This window comes from Thalassophryne amazonica, chromosome 3, assembly GCF_902500255.1.
Source record: "Thalassophryne amazonica chromosome 3, fThaAma1.1, whole genome shotgun sequence".
Taxonomy (NCBI): Eukaryota; Metazoa; Chordata; class Actinopteri; order Batrachoidiformes; family Batrachoididae; genus Thalassophryne; species Thalassophryne amazonica.
In genome coordinates, this window is record NC_047105.1 from 16242241 (window position 1) to 16260339 (window position 18099).

The 18099-nt window shown below is 40.1% G+C and overlaps 1 protein-coding gene and 1 long non-coding RNA gene across 2 annotated transcripts in view; one reads left to right on the forward strand and one right to left on the reverse strand.

Annotated features, from left to right (window-relative positions):
- arhgef10la (Rho guanine nucleotide exchange factor (GEF) 10-like a) overlaps nt 1-18099 on the reverse strand; it is a 468560-nt gene that overhangs the window by 180169 nt on the left and 270292 nt on the right. The window contains 1 exon segment of the mRNA XM_034165874.1: nt 2901-3022. Within this exon segment, the coding sequence (XP_034021765.1) occupies nt 2901-3022 (122 nt within the window).
- LOC117506371 overlaps nt 1-18099 on the forward strand; it is a 249825-nt gene that overhangs the window by 145020 nt on the left and 86706 nt on the right. The window lies entirely within an intron of this gene.

Below are 18099 nucleotides of genomic sequence, written 5' to 3' on the forward strand. Positions count from 1 at the left end.
CCAAACATATTAATTGACTTGGCTCTGTTTCCAGCCAGGTGTAACACTTTTGTAGAACTTTCTGGAACCTTGGCGAAATCTTTTGGGGAATCCCCCTCGCCGGGTCTAAAGTGTGTACCTTCGGCACTTTCAGCTGCTGTTTGAAACTCACCTTCCTTCCTTGTCCAGAAGGCTACAGTTTCGTGTCTCAGTCTGAATCTAATGTTGGAACATTGATTTATGTTTGGGTGGCCCACAGCCATTAAGGTAATGGCTTGATCACTTTATAACATCCTCCCCCTGGTGGCTATAGCACTTTGGGCCCGCCCCAAACCTACTCAACTTATTCCGCGAGAACCACAACCACATTAAAGTGAGAGAAAATGTGGTTAGACATATCAACTTTCAGGCAAATTGATTTCATACCATTTCAACTGACTTCTAAAACCCTTCAGTGCTGACCAACTTGATCTATCGAAAGCTTCTAAGTCTTAACAGCTTGTATTGATCGAAACTCTTCAGCCAGCAACTTGAGGAGATGCTCTTGTGTCACCTTGTAACTCCAATAGACGGTATTTTTGAACAAGCACCCCCTGAGACGGTGTATTTTTAGCTGTTAGGACAAGGCAAGTGCACTTTGATTGCACTAAATGGGAAACAACTGTGTTAAACAGCTCTATGATCTCTTTCGATTAAATCTTTATAGAAATAAAGATTCTGACACCACTATGGGCAAACAGCTGCTTAACAGAGGAACCCGATGGCTGATAGATGCAAGCTGCTTTGATATATTACTCTTAACATAGATACTTTCACGCCCAAGGACAAACAAACATTGCACTGTAGAAAGATTATGCACTTCAAAAATCCTTTAAGGCAATGTACAAATTTTATTCACAATGACTAAATGGGCCTTTTCAAGCTTCAGTCTCATGTCCTTTGGTGAAGGCCACCAAAGGGGGTATCATGACTTTCTTCTTTCTTTATTTTTCCTTCCTTTAATGCAACATGTCATCGATTCACTAAAATATTTTAAAAACTGCAAAAGAAAAAAGAAAATAGACACAAAAACACCTGTTACACTCAGCCACTGTGTCGCAAAAAAACTGGGTGGATGCAGTTAGAAGTTGTATAACATAGTAGGAAGACAGTAGAAACTGAAAAGGACATGATGTAGTCTCCACAAATATGGAGGGTGCAGTCGAACTTTTCACAAGTTCAAAGGATACATGGTGTAGCGAATCTGACTTCAACTGACACCAAATAACATACATTAATGTTGTCTCAACCAAAACATGAGGTTTTAACTGAAGACTGCTTTTTCACTTTTGAATTGGGAAATTCCTGATTCCAACGGCTGACTTCTCTGGAACCCTCCTTTCCAGATGTGTTGTCTCAGGGCCTCTAGTTTAAAGCTCTTCAAAAGGGTCCTTGAAACCTGTTTATTGGTGTAATTTCGGTCAGCAAAAATTATAGGACATCTTAATTGTTTCACGTCAATGAAAAGCTTTCCAGATCATCAAGAGAGGATCTCTTCCAAGATAAGGTGACCATAAACTCGGAATTTTGACAATCATCTTGCTCTGGGGGGTTGGTAAGGTTAGACCTTACTTGTGTGAAGCGCCTTGAGGCAACTTTGTTGTGATTTGGTGCTATATAAATGAAAATAAATTGAAAAAAACATCTCCACAGGTCTCAGTGAAGAAAAAGATCTTTTTCTTTCAAATGTCTTGTGTGTTTAATCAAGCAAATGCTTTGTATACAACACCAATTCCAATGAAGGTTGGGATGTTGTGTAAAATGTAAATTAAAAACAGAATACAATGATTTGCAAATCCTCTTCAACCTATATTCAATTGAATACACCACAAAGACAAGATACTTAATGCTCAAACTGATAGGCTTTTTTGTTTTTGTGCAAATATTTGCTCATTTTGAAATGGATGCCTGCAACACATTTCAAAAAAGTTGGGATGGGGCAACAAAAGACTGGGAAAGTTGATGATCAAAGAACATCTAATTGGAAACAGGTGAGTGTCATGATTGGGTATAAAAGGAGCATCCCCAAAAGGCTCAGCTGTTCACAAGCAAAGATGGGGCGAGGATCACCACTTTGTGAACAACTACGTGAAAAAAATAGTGCAACAGTTTAAGAACAATGTTTCTCAACTGGCACCCAAATCAGCTCAGCCAGAAGAAAAAGAAAAAAATCCACCTGGCACTCAGCACAGGTGTGCCATATATCAGACAAAATCCAAACACCATGGGTGTGTCTCATTTGCCAAACAAGTGATGCATTCAAAGACAGTTGGAAATAACAGAGATTTAAGTGATGCACTCACAGAAAAGTGGGGAACAATATCATTGACCTTGGTCTTCTTGCAGAGCATGTAGCTCACTGAGATAAAGAGTTTGGCCACCAATATGTAGGCCTGGATTTTGAAAAATTAAATAAAAGCTAACACAAATAGAAAAAAATACAAAACCTCACTGTACTGCTTCACTGTGTGTATCTTTGGTGGCTGCTCCTCAAAGTACACCCTCCACCTTCTCAACACTCATTTGTCAGCACATTTCCTTCTGTGACCTTTAACATTTTAACCTGACACACATCCTTTCCACTTCAGTCCTTCTGTCTGGCCAAACGTGTCCTTTTCTCCTTCCTTCATGTTCACCTTCATGTACAGCTCGCTATGTGTCTTTTCCTTTGACACCTTTCCCTTCCCCTTACCCTGCAACTCTTGTCTCCTTGTGAGATGTATGAAAGGTGCAGTCAGTGAATTTAAAGCCAATTTAAAGGTGAAATACTCCTTAATATGCTCTTGTTAACACACAAGTGAATGAGATTCACATTTATGGTATTTTCAAAAGATGAAACCGCAGTGAAGGAAAAAAAAAATATTCCTGAAGAGTCCACTTACCTTTCTCTCTGCAGACTTGGCAGCAAAGACAGACAGATGACAGGCAAGGAGTGGACACCTAAATGGGGCCATCGTCTTCCCTTCATCCTCTCCGTATAACCAACCAGGTGTGTTTTCCTCTCCTACAATAAGAACAAAACAATTTGGCTCACATTGGCTGAAGTAGCTGGACGTTGTGTTTGTTTACCACCTTGTGTTGTCGACAGCATGGATTCAACCCCACAGCAGAGCCAAGCTGTAAACTTCAAGTTTTAGAAAAAACACACAAAGTGATGACAGAGATTTTCCCCCCCTGCCTCGTGTACGCAATATGGATGATGTTATTAGCATGTGAACACTATAATCAGCCAGAGGCTTTTTCCCTGTTGTAGGAGGCAAGGCCAGGTGCTGCCAACACAAGACCTCTACAGTGATTAAACCAGCACTTAATCAACAGTGAGAGTCAGTCCCAGCAGGAAAAATGCAACTGCTGGACCTGAGTTATAATAATGGACTTGGCCGGTGTACATGCCATCTCAGCGCTCATGCAGGAGCGCCAAGCCTTATAACAGGTGCACCCCTGACTAGGTGTTAAAACTGCCAAAGTATTCTTGTTAGGTAATTCTGCAATCATCAATTTACATTTCCAGGAATTAAGTCATGCATGAAATTTGCCAGCTTGCTAAAAAGGTTTGCCTAGAATTGTTACAACAAACATTTTATCGGTGGTTTGCCTCTAAGGTCTTGGCAGAGGTGAACACAGTAAAACTCATTTACAATGATTTTAAAATGACTGTAGAGTTTCTTTTTAGAGTTTCTTCAAGGACTGAATTTGCGGTGAATAGATTGGTAGTGGATTTAAGTGCTAATGACAGGCATCAGAGGGCTGATGCATACACTGTGCACCTCATTATGAAGTTAATCATACTCGTAAATCACAAAAATTTTGGTGATTAACATTTGCTTTGGATGTTAAATCTCTGCGTCTGGGTTGTTGAGCTATCCAAAAAAAAAAAATGTTTTCCATGTTTTCCTTGACTTTTGACTGCACTACATCAGAAATCTAATCACCTCTCAGTATCTATCCAAGTAATATTCCCACCAAGTTTGAAGGAAATCTGTCCAGCCATTTTTGGGTTATCTTATCCACACACACACACATACACCAGTGACAACAATATCCTGCTATTGCCACTTTGCCAGCGAAATATGACAATAATTTGAAGGATCTATGGGGAAAGGACACAACAACAGAAAACAGAACTAAATTAAGGGATGAAAATGGAGCTGAATCGGCCACACACTGAGAAAACAAAAAAGGGCAACATCACAAGGCAAGCACTGAACTCGAAGCCTCGGGGTAAAAGAAAGCCCAAGAAACGTGGATAAGAACAACAGACTGGGAGGCCAAAGCACTGGGATATACCTGGAAGCAGATTGAGGACATTGTCCAAAACCAGGTACGATGGAGGAGTCTTGTAGTTGACCTAAGTTCCAAGAGGCACAAAAAGGTTTGAGACAAACTTATACTGACAAAATTAAGTTCTTGGGACCGCCCTCACTCTTGGGACTCCGGCGAGGGCGTTTGCATCTCCTCCTCTCTCTTCCTCTATCTCTGCTCCAACATTCAAAGTCCCTACTTTACCAGACTGTGAATTCTTCAAGCTATATTGGATTAACCATATAACTGATCAGCTGGTCTCTGAACACTATTGACACCATTTTTTCAACAAGGAAATCAGGGCTGGGGATCCTGGGTGCCCAGATGGAACCTACCCTGCGGGCTATGTTCTCGACACCTGGGAGAAATGGCATGTTGCGTGCTTGGTACCACTCTCTGTGGAGGACATTGAAGATTTATTTATATTTGGTTTTATCATAGGAGGGCTGGTATTTATTGGTTTATGTGTTGCCCTGACCTACCGGAGAATTGGCAAGGCAGCTGCCACCAGAACCACGACACCTCATCTGTCCGTCATGATTATTGAGTTGAGAAAGGGGATACATTCTCAGACTGCGTCAATCCTTGAACTCAGACGTAAGTTGGATAACATCCTGGAGCAAATGTACGCCTTGCAAAGGAAGGTGTCGGAGACCAAGGAATACTCTGCTCAACTCTAAATATGGCAGGCTTATCAGCCTCCGAAGGTCAAAACGCCCCGCTGTTTTCCTCCAGAAGTATTTCTACGGCCTTGGTGAACCATTCGGCTGCAGTCTTATCTTCTGCCCTCCCCGACAGTCAGTCTGTTGTTGTCAAGGCAACTCCAGACATTATGCACACACTGACAGAAACTGATACAAACTCATCTGGCTGATACAAACTCATCTCATCTGCACTCATGACGCATGCCCCATCACGGACTGTCTTAAAGTTTAGTGTACATAAACAATCAAATGTATATGTATGGGTGTTTTAATTTTGATGTATGCCATTATTACGTTCAACTTGTGATAATTGTGGATTAATTGTATTTTTCTTTGAGGTGATTGTGTGGGAAGAAATTTCGTTGCACTTGTAATGACAAATTTATCTATCTATCAAATTTACACGGAGGATAAAAATAGGTTCCTTTTGTAATCTCAAAAGTCAGTATTGATGGGTCAATAATATTGGCTGGCATGAGCCTTTCACAAATACACCAGTGACAGCCTTATTTTTGCCGTCATGAAAACTATTATACTGCCATATAAATAATGTAAATAACAACAAAACAACAACAAAACACTGGCAATTGGGAATTCTATCATTACATACTCTGTCCAGCAGACGATGGCATTGTTTACAATGCCAACAAGCAAGGCTGGGACCCTCATCAACCATTGGTCACAACAGCTGCGAGAGACAGAGGCAAAGTGATGAACTGCCATTGATGTTCAATTAGAGTGGGCATTTTACAGCAACAAATACAAGTGGTTGCTATGCTGCCAGCTGGGCGGGGCCAAAATAGAACAGAAGTCTATTATATGCAAATGCTGAGTGGTGTGACACAGTGACTGCACATCCGAGTGAAGGTAGCTTGACAGCAGAATGACGTACATTGGTAGGTTTTATATATATATATATATATATATATATATATATATATATATATATATATATATATATATATATATACAAGGTCTATTAGAAAAGTATCCGACCTTATTATTTTTTTTAAAAACCATATGGATTTGAATCACGTGTGATTACATCAGCCAAGCTTGAACCCTCGTGGGCATGCGAGAGTTTTTTCACACCTGTCGGTCACGTCATTCGCCTGTGAGCACGCCTTGTGGAAGGAGTGGTCCAGCCCCCTCGTCGGAATTGCTTTGTCTGAGAAATTGCTGAGAGACTGGCGCTGTGCTTCATCAAAATTTTTTCCAAAACTGTGAGGCACATCCGGGTGGACACCATTCGACAAATTAAGCTGATTTTCGGTGAAAATTTTAACGGCTGATGAGAGATTTTGGATTGTTTCTATCGCTGTAAGGACTTCCCACGGAGCGGGACGTCGCACAGCGCTCAAGGCGACGTCGTCATCCTGTTTCAAGCTGAAAACCTCCAAATTTAAGCCTCTGTTGACCCAGGACATCGTGAGAGAACAGAGAACTCTCAGAAGAGGAGGTCGGGATCAGCAGTTTATCCGGACATTCCACTGTTAAAGGAGATTTTTTTAATGAAAGACGTGCAGACGGATTGGTGCGTCGGCTCACAGCCGGTGCAGCGTGCCCGCCACAGGAAAAACACCTCCGTTGGAAGCCTTAAGGACAAGTTGGAACATGCCCTACTGTTAAACAATTTCTCAGATACTCACTCAACTGAAAGCCACCAAAAGCCGCAAGGATTTTACAAATGGTTATCAACACGGAGGTGTCCAGCCATTTTTGGGTTATCTTATCCACACACACACACATACACCAGTGACAACAATATCCTGCTATTGCCACTTTGCCAGCGAAATATGACAATAATTTGAAGGATCTATGGGGAAAGGACACAACAACAGAAAACAGAACTAAATTAAGGGATGAAAATGGAGCTGAATCGGCCACACACTGAGAAAACAAAAAAGGGCAACATCACAAGGCAAGCACTGAACTCGAAGCCTCGGGGTAAAAGAAAGCCCAAGAAACGTGGATAAGAACAACAGACTGGGAGGCCAAAGCACTGGGATATACCTGGAAGCAGATTGAGGACATTGTCCAAAACCAGGTACGATGGAGGAGGAGATGGGGGATCCTGGGTGCCCAGATGGAACCTACCCTGCGGGCTATGTTCTCGACAGCTGGGAGAAATGGCATGTTGCGTGCTTGGTACCACTCTCTGTGGAGGACATCGAAGATTTATTTATATTTGGTTTTATCATAGGAGGGCTGGTATTTATTGGTTTATGTGTTGCCCTGACCTACCGGAGAACCACGACACCTCATCTGTCCGTCATGATTATTGAGTTGAGAAAGGGGATACATTCTCAGACTGCGTCAATCCTTGAACTCAGACGTAAGTTGGATAACATCTTGGAGCAAATGTACGCCTTGCAAAGGAAGGTGTCAGAGACCAAGGAATACTCTGCTCAACTCTAAATATGGCAGGCTTATCAGCCTCCGAAGGTCAAAACGCCCCGCTGTTTTCCTCCAGAAGTATTTCTACGGCCTTGGTGAACCATTCGGCTGCAGTCTTATCTTCTGCCCTCCCCGACAGTCAGTCTGTTGTTGTCAAGGCAACTCCAGACTCCCGCCACAGGAAAAACACCTCCGTTGGAAGCCTTAAGGACAAGTTGGAACATGCCCTGCTGTTAAACAATTTCTCAGATACTCACTCAACTGAAAGCCACCAAAAGCCGCAAGGATTTTACAAATGGTTATCAACACGGAGGTGTTTTTCCTGTGGCGGGCACGCTGCACCGGCTGTGAGCCGACGCACCAATCCGTCCGCACGTCTTTCATTAAAAAAATCTCCTTTAACAGTGGAATGTCCGGATAAACTGCTGATCCCGACCTTCAGCTTGAAACAGGATGACGACGTCGCCTCGGAGTGCTGCGCGACGTCCTGCTCCGTGGGAAGTCCTTACAGCGATAGAAACGATCCAGAATCTCTCATCAGCCGTTAAAATTTTCACCGAAAACCAGCTTAATTTGTCGAATGGTGTCCACTTGGATGTGCCTCACAGTTTTGGAAAAAATTTTGATGAAGCACAGCGCCAGTCTCTCAGCAACTTCTCAGACAATGAAAATCCGACGAGGGGGCTGGACCACTCCTCCCACAAGGCGTGCTCACAGGTGAATGACGTCACCGACAGGCGTGGAAAAACTCACGCATGCACACGAAGGTTGGTTGACGTAAAAACATATGAATCAAATCCATATAGTTTTTAAAAAAAAATAAAAAGGTAGGATACTTTTCTAATAGACCTCGTATATATATCACAGCAAGAAGATCATGGGATCGCTTCCCCCTGGGGCCTTTCTGTGTGGAGTTTGCAAGTTGTCCCCATGTTTGTGTGGGTTCTCTCCAGGTGCTCCGGTTTCCTCTCACATTTAAAGACATGCATGTTAGGTGAACTGACGACTTTAAATTATCTGTAGGTGTGCGTGTGGGTGTGAATGTGTTTGTCTGTCTATATGTGGCCTTGTGACAGATTGGTGTACCGTTCAGGGTGCACCCCGCCTCACGCCCCATGACTGCTGGGTTAGGCTCCAGCTCCCCTGTGACCCTTAACTGGAGTTAGCAGGTATATATATATATATATATATATATATATATATATATATACACACACACACATCTACATACATACATACATGTGCTGGTCATATAATTAGAATATCAAGAAAAAGTTGATTTATTTCAGTAATTCCATTCAAAAAGTGAAATACATATTGTATGTACATTGTATTCATTCATTCCACACAGACTGATACCAACACAAAACAAAAAAAGATTTTTAGAAATGGTGGCCAACTGAAAAATAAGACCATGAAAAGTATGAGCATGTACAGCACTCAATATGTAGTTGGGGTTCCTTTTGGCTGAATTACTGCAGCAATGCGGCGTGGCATGGAGTCGATCAGTCTGTGGCACTGCTCAGGTGGTATGAGAGCCCAGGTTGCTCTGATAGTGGCCTTCAGCTCTTCTGCATTGTTGGGTCTGGCATGTCACAGCTTCCTCTTCACAATACCCCATGGATTTTCTATGGCGTTAAGGTCAGGTGAATTTGCTGGCCAATTAAGAACAGGGATACCATGGTCCTTAAACCAGGTAATGGTAGCTTTGGCACTGTGTACAGGTGCCAAGTCCTGTTGGAAAATGAAATCTGCATCTCCATAAAGTTGGTCAGCAGCAGGAAGCATGAAGTGCTCTACAACTTCCTGGTAGATGGCTACGTTGACCTTGGACCTCAGAAAACACAGTGGACCAACACCAGCAGATGACATGGCAGCCCAAACCATCACTGACTGTGGAAACTGTAGACTATAGAGTCTTGGTGTTGTTGGATCTTAGTACTGTGTTTGACACCGTTGATCATCATATTCTACTAGAACTAGAACTGCCCTTGCGTGGTTGACGTCTTATCTGTCTGGTCGTTCCCACTGTGTTTTGTGCAATGACACTACCTCTGATTTTAGGGGCATGAAGTCTGGGGTTCTGCAGGGATCTGTTCTGGGCCCCCTGCTTTTTTCAACTTCAACTCCACATAACTTGGAGAAACGTGGCAGGGGTGAAGTTTGAACTGGAAACCTTCCATTCTGAAACTAAGTGCACTAACCGCTTGGCCACCACCAAGTCAAGTTACATGTCAACTTAACTTTGCTGTGTTGGATCAGCACAATTTATGCAGATCCACATTGGATTTGCTGTGGCAACCCGGAGCGCAAACAAGCAAGCAGCCAAAGGGACATACTGTTTTTTTGTTACATTTACCCTTACAAATCTCGTTAGCCTGACCCATGGCCTAGCTCTCTATTGACACTTATTCGGTACCTGAGCTTTGGAAGAGATCGGTTATTATTCCAGTCCCCAAGAAATCATGCCCCCAAGTGAACAATGATTTTCAGTCAGTGGCCCTAACTTCTGATGTAATGAAAGCACTGGAGAAACTGTTAATTCAGGAGCTTACTACACAGGTACAGCCACACTTGGATCAGTATCAGTTTGCGTACAAAAGGAAGCGGAGTACGAGCTTTAAAGCATCTTGAGAGTTCCTCTGCATATGCCAAATTAGTTTTTAATCGATTTTAGTTCTGCTTTTAACTGTATACGGTCACATATCCTCCTATAAAAAATGACTCAGCTGAACGTGAACCCTTTCTTAATTAAGTGGTATCACTCTTTTCCTTCAAACAGGTCACAGCAAGTGAAGGTCAATTCTGTCTGCTCTGATATTGCATTAAGCAGCACTGGTGCCCCTCAGGGCTGTGTTAGTTCACCATTTCTATTTACATTGTATACCAATGACTGTGTCAGCTTTCCATCAAACCAGTATGTTGTTAAATTTTCAGATGACACTGAGTCACATACAACTTAATCTGCTAAGCACTACCAATTTAAGTCATCACAAATCTGGAGTGGACAGGTTTGTGAACTGGTGTGACACTCACCAACTGCAGATTAATACTAATAAAACAGTGGAGATGTTGGTAGACCCCAGGGCTGTTGGGGACCATATGTAGGAATATTATGTTGATTTTCTACAGAGTAATTACTGAGTATGTGTTACGGTATGGTATTACTAGCTGGTTTTGTAGTTTAACGGTTAAATCAAAAACTCAAATAATAAATCTGATTTAAATAGCTGGAAAAATCATTAGTATGGAGGTACCTGTAACTCCCCAAGAGTTGTTTGAACAGGGAGTTCTCAGATGTGCAGACAATATCTTGTCAGATGTGTCTCATGTACTGCACTCTGAATATATTTTACTTAACTTAGGAAGGAGGTACAGGGTTCCTCTTTGTAAATATAACTGATATAAACATTTGTTTATTCCATTGTCAGTTAAGCTCATAAATGAGCAGACAGCTCAGGGAAGATAGTATAAGGTCATGTGTTGCGGAATTTGCACCAAGATGTTAATATGTTTTCTATTGATTATGTATTTATATTTTAACTTTGATCTACTATGTGGTTATTTTTGATGGATAGGTGGTATGTGTAAAATGTGTTGTTGTGAAGCAAACCCCTCTGTCCAAAGTAGATTTCTCCTTAGGGAGACACTTTGACTGACTTAATTAAGTAATAGTAATGCAAATTCATGATGTTGACCAAACAAATTTACATTTAGGTCACTCAGCAAAATTGTTTTCTGGTTATGGTAATGCATTTTACTTGGGTGGAAATACTTTCCATAATTTTATTATGTTCACTGAGAAAGTTAGAATTTAAATTGTTGAATGTTATATTATGTTAAAACTACATGATTTCAATGTGTTCACCCATAAAACTTGATTTTATATTGTAGAAGCTACATGTTAGACTTAGGTTCATGTAACATAAAAACAACAACCTCCATGTTGGTTTATTTGAATGTATATACATATATACACAGTATATCAATCAATTTGTGGGGCCAAGTACAATAACTTCAGTTTTATCTGAGTTTAAAAGCAGGAAATTAGAGGTCATCCATGTCTTTATGTCTGTAAGACAATCCTGCAGTTTAGCTAATTGGTGTGTGTCCTCTGGCTTCATGGATAGATAAAGCTGGGTATCATCTGTGTAACAATGAAAATTTAAGCAATACCGTCTAATAATACTGCCTAAGGGAAGCATGTATAAAGTGAATAAAATTGGTCCTAGCACAGAACCTTGTGGAACTCCATAATTAACTTTAGTCTGTGAAGAAGATTCCCCATTTTCATGAACAAATTGTAATCTATTAGACAAATATGATTCAAACCACCGCAGCGCAGTGCCTTTAATACCTATGGCATGCTCTAATCTCTGTAATAAAATTTTATGGTCAACAGTATCAAAAGCAGCACTGAGGTCTAACAGAACAAGCACAGAGATGAGTCCACTGTCCGAGGCCATAAGAAGATCATTTGTAACCTTCACTAATGCTGTTTCTGTACTATGATGAATTCTAAACCTGACTGAAACTCTTCAAATAGACCATTCCTCTGCAGATGATCAGTTAGCTGTTTTACAACTACCCTTTCAAGAATTTTTGAGAGAAAAGGAAGGTTGGAGATTGGCCTATAATTAGCTAAGATAGCTGGGTCAAGTGATGGCTTTTTAAGTAATGGTTTAATTACTGCCACCTTAAAAGCCTGTGGTACATAGCCAACTAACAAAGATAGATTGATCATATTTAAGATCGAAGCATTAAATAATGGTAGGGCTTCCTTGAGCAGCCTGGTAGGAATGGGGTCTAATAAACATGTTGATGGTTTGGATGAAGTAACTAATGAAAATAACTCAGACAGAACAATCGGAGACAAAGAGTCTAACCAAATACCGGCATCACTGAAAGCAGCCAAAGATAACGATACGTCTTTGGGATGGTTATGAGTAATTTTTTCTCTAATAGTTATACTCAGCTCAATAGAGCTCTGACTCTTTGTCAGCCTGACTACAGTGCTGAAAAGAAACCTGGGGTTGTTCTTATTTTCTTCAATTAGTGATGAGTAGAAAGATGTCCTAGCTTTACGGAGGGCTTTTTTATAGAGCAACAGACTCTTTTTCCAGGCTAAGTGAAGATCTTCTAAATTAGTGAGACGCCATTTCCTCTCCAACTTACGGGTTATCTGCTTTAAGCTACGAGTTTGTGAGTTATACCACGGAGTCAGGCACTTCTGATTTAAAGCTCTCTTTTTTAGAGGAGCTACAGCATCCAAAGTTGTCTTCAATGAGGATGGTGTTGACTCATTTAAACTAACATATTCATCCTGCTGTAACCAGGTTTCTGTAAGGCAGAATAAATCAATATGTTGATCAATTATTATATCATTTACCAACAGGGACTTAGAAGAGAGAGACCTAATGTTTAATAGACCACATTTAACTGTTTTAGTCTGTGGTGCAGTTGAAGGTGCTATGTTATTTTTTCTTTTTGAATTTTTATGCTTAAATATATGGTCATTTGAGTAGTTTCTGTTGTCATTATGATTTTAAAAGAGTAAACAGTTGTTTGAAAATAAATGGCTTCACCCAACCACTAACGATGAGTGGAAAAAAAAGGTTGTGTTGTTATTCATATTCTCTGAAAAATGGCCAAAAAAATCTAAAATTCTGCCAGGGTATGTAAACATTTGACCACAAACTGTATATACGTGTTTTTTTAAGACAAGGATCAACTCATTTTCCAGATCAGCAAAATTGATTAGTAAATAATAAAGCAAATGCTTCTTTGAAAGAAAACAATATTTGTCTGTCGTCCTGAATGAAACAATGTGCACAATATTTTTGTATTACACTCCAATATGAACAGTATTGGTGAATAAAAAAATTGCCTTTTGTCAAAATAAAGAAAAATACAAAAAAATTGAAAAGGAACAAAACTGATACGAGTTTCTAATCTGCCCCCCCAACTCCCCTTCATTTTACAAGAGATGAAGATGTTAACATTGTCTGGCAATTAATAATTAAATAATAATTTTATTTATAACCATTTTTGGGATAAATACCTTCATCCTATGCACTGATCAGAGTTACTTCAGATCAGTAGTTCAGGCAAACAGACGCTTGGAATCAGTCGAGAAGACTTGCTATTTTCTGGAGCTGTGGACTTTTAGCCAGCTCGACCATGCACGTGCATTGAGAGCAGTTCAACGTGTGATGCTCAGTTCAGTAAGCTCACAGCTGCACATGGAAGCGACGACAGATATTTTGTCCTTAACTCCTCTGATGTTAATGGAGATTCTTTCTGTGGTTGGATCCATAAGTGTGCTCAGCCTGTTGTCTGTAGTGGAGCACGGCGCTGCAGCAGGAGCTACAGTCTCACTGCAAGGTTTTCCTCTTTTTTTCCTCTTTTTTTGTGGTTTCTAATGTTTTCCTTTTATTCTGGAACATTTTGCGGATCCACACCAAAACTTTACGGCACCCAACTGAAGCAAGGCCCAACATTTTTTATAAATTTTGTGAAAATGCACTTACTCCTGCTGCGAAACAAGAAACAGACACCAGCAAAACCACATCGACGCTGACGGAAATAATAAGCATTTAACTTCTGGGATTTAAACAATAACCATACAAACAATCCTGCAAGGTTAATGTGAGGACATAATTATGAAGCCCTGAATCATTCATGCTTCTGTATTTACAGTAATCTCAAACTGAGGAATGTTCTTGAATAATTTAAAATATTTTGCTGGGGGGGGGGGGGGTGTTTAACCGTTTCTGAATGGGGTCTTGCCAAGGTACAGAAAGTTGTAGTTACATATGTTAAGAATTCATTTGATGGCTCTAATCTATAATCCATCTGTCTTCAGTTTATTAGTAGACGATAATTTAAAAAAAGTTTGAATTTGACAGACAGGCGGATGAGCAAGCAGACATACTGTTTGTTCCTCCACCACAAGAAGGAAGACATTTTTCTAAATAATTTGACAAAAAAAAAAGCACTGCACTATGTCATGGCAAATCACCTAAGTGAGGGATAAATTGCTGAACCTAAAACTCAAAAAGTGCTAGAACATCCAATTCTGTAAATTGGATGTTGCACCATAATGCCTGTAGGAAATGAAGGATATACAGAAAAAAATGTGTTTGTGTTCTTTTTGTGTGTATTTGAAATAACCTGTAAATTGAACTTTGTGGTACACTCACATCATGTTGTGTTTACCATAAATAGGACTCTCCAACTGAGGGTGGCGAAAAAAAAAAATCTTGTCAGCTTCATGATGGTAATTACAAGTAGGGGCCTAAGACATTAGCCTTTCTATGGCTTCCAATAAATACTAATTAGTGTCAAATGGCACCAGTACATGTCAACACAGCCGGCAAACTGCAGCAAAACCAACAATGTCATCAGGCCAATACAGGAAAAAAAATAAATAATTTGGACTATTCGTTGTGTTCATCTGTCTGATTTGTGCATGTTATGAAATAGAAGCTAAAAGCTAAGAATATTGATAACATGTACAACAGACTGAGAAATCACAGTTTCTTTGTGAGCTCTGCCTGCTCTTTCAGTGTGTGCGTGGGTTTCCTCCAGATGCTAATTTCTTCCACTACCAAAACATGAACATTAGGTTTGTTTCTCCTGGCAGATATGAAGCTGCAGCATGAATGTTATCTGGCATTAGAAAACAAAAAACAACTAAGGCTAACTCTAGCTTCCCACGTGCTGATTGAGGAGTTGGTATTGTTGTTATTTGTCCAGTACAGACCCACACTGCAATTTGGCACAAATCCAGATACAACTCCAGTTCTAGATGGAGAAACACACAGTTCCTGGTCTTCCCCAAACAGTCTCCCAGCCAAGTATTTAGTTTTTTTTTTTTTTTCGTTTCCTGTTTCTTCAGCATTGTAAATACTGTAAAAACCTTGTAATTGTTAGAGTGGCCTAAGTAGTGGGTCACCCCTCTGAGACTGGTCTGCTTGAGGTTTCTTCCTCAACATCATCAGAGGGAGTTTTTTCTTACCACTGTGACCTGTGTGCTTGCTCTAGGGCTTGGTGAAATTAGACCTTACGCCTGTGAAGTGCCATGAGGCAGCTTTGTTGTATTTGGTGCTACAGTATATAAAGGAAATAAATTGAATTAAAGTACTAATCAGGACCTACTCTGCTTCACTCCTGAGATCTGACAGGATCATGTGCACAAAGCAGGAGGGTTGATCAATTTGGTGATTTGAGTTGAAACTCCTAAAAATAGATGTGTCAGTTTTAATTTTATGACACTTAAATTTTTGGTGTAAGAGTATGTCTAAATCTGTGAAAAGACAGAGGGAATCAAGAAGAATCCTAAGTTACTAAAACCCAATTACAAGCAATCCTAAAATGGCTGCTGGCAGTAACCTGCCTCATAGTCGGATCAACATTTTAGTAGCATTAAATAGTACTGAGTTTTAAAAAAAGGCACTGTCATAATCGCGAGGGTACATACAGGTGCGTAAAAAAATTTAAAAAAATTTAGTATTTGTTGTCAGGTATTTCAGAGTGAAAATTCTGCATTTTCTAGTTTCAGTCCATAGAAGCAGAAATGTTTCTTTTTTATTTTAATTTCGATCATTACAGCCAAAAAATAGAAAATGCATATCTCAAAATATTAAAATAATTCAGATTCATTTAAAAAAGGATTTATAGTACAGAAACATCTAACTTCTGAAAGGTATGTTCATTATACTAATACTGATAATAATAATAGTAATAATAACAACAACAATGATACATCTAATAATAATCAAAATAATAAATACATTTATTTATAGGTGACTTTCAAAACCCTCAAGGTCACTTTACATCACATAAATGCCCCAAAACGATTGGGGGGGAGAAAGCAGCGGGAGCTAGTGATGGGTCCGGCAATAACGATGCATCGGCGCACATTATTTTCTGCAGGTTAAATGTCACATTTGTTCGACAGAACTTTCCTATTTAAACAAAACCACCTCCTCAGTGCTGAGGCATTATAGGATTAGGCATGATACACCCAGGATAAACTCAGGTATAAATCCATTCTACAACTTACTCACAGTTGCTTGATTGATAATTAATTCCTATTAATTTATTCTTTACCTCATTCTTAACCATCAAGCTTCAAAGAAGCAGATAAATCAAATCAAATCAATTTTATTTATATCGCGCCAAATCACAACAACAGTTGCCCCAAGGCGCTTTATATAGCAAGGCAAAAGCCATACAATAATTACAGAAAAAACCCAACGGTCAAAACGACCCCCTATGAGCAAGCACTTGGCAACAGTGGGAAGGAAAAACTCCCGTTTAACAGGAAGAAACCTCCAGCAGAACCAGGCTCAGGCAGGGGCAGTCTTCTGCTGGGACTGGTTGGGACTGAGGGGAGAGAGTCAGGAAAAAGACATGCTGTGGAAGAGAGCAGAGATCAATCACTAATGATTAAATGCAGAGTGGTGCATACAGAGCAAAAAGAGAAAGAAACACTCAGTGCATCATGGGAACCCCCCAGCAGTCAAAGTCTATAGCAGCATAACTAAGGGATGGTTCAGGGTCACCTGATCCAGCCCTAACTATAAGCTTTAGCAAAAAGGAAAGTTTTAAGCCTAATCTTAAAAGTAGAGAGGGTGTCTGTCTCCCTGATCCAAACTGGGAGCTGGTTCCAGAGGAGAGGAGCCTGAAAGCTGAAGGCTCTGCCTCCCATTCTACTCTTAAAAACCCTAGGAACTACAAGTAAGCCTGTAGTCTGAGAGCGAAGCGCTCTGTTGGGGTGATATGGTACTAAGAGGTCCCTAAGATAAGATGGGACCTGATTATTCAAAACCTTATAAGTAAGAAGAAGAATTTTAAATTCTATTCTAGAATTAACAGGAAGCCAATGAAGAGAGGCCAATATGGGTGAAATATGCTCTCTCCTTCTAGTCCCTGTCAGTACTCTAGCTGCAGCATTTTGAATTAACTGAAGGCTTTTCAGGGAACTTTTAGGACAACCTGATAATAATGAATTACAATAGTCCAGCCTAGAGGAAATAAATGCATGAATTAGTTTTTCAGCATCACTCTTAGACAAGACCATTCTAATTTTAGAGATATTGCGCAAATGAAAAAAAGCAGTCCTACATATTTGCTTAATATGCGCATTGAAGGACATATCCTGATCAAAAATGACTCCAAGATTTCTCACAGTATTACTAGAGGTCAGGGTAATGCCATCCAGAGTAAGGATCTGGTTAGACACCATGTTTCTAAGATTTGTGGGGCCAAGTACAATAACTTCAGTTTTATCTGAATTTAAAAGCAGGAAATTAGAGGTCATCCATGTCTTTATGTCTGTAAGACATTCCTGCAGTTTAACTAATTGGTGTGTGTCGTCTGGCTTCATGGATAGATAAAGCTGGGTATCATCTGCGTAACAATGAAAATTTAAGCAATGCTTTCTAATTACTGCCTAAGGGAAGCATGTATAAAGTGAATAAAATTGGTCCTAGCACAGAACCTTGTGGAACTCCATAATTAACCTTAGTCTGTGAAGAAGACTCCCCATTTACATGAACAAATTGTAATCTATTAGATAAATATGATTCAAACCACCGCAGCGCAGTGCCTTTAATACCTATGGCATGCTCTAATCTCTGTAATAACATTTTATGGTCAACAGTATCAAAAG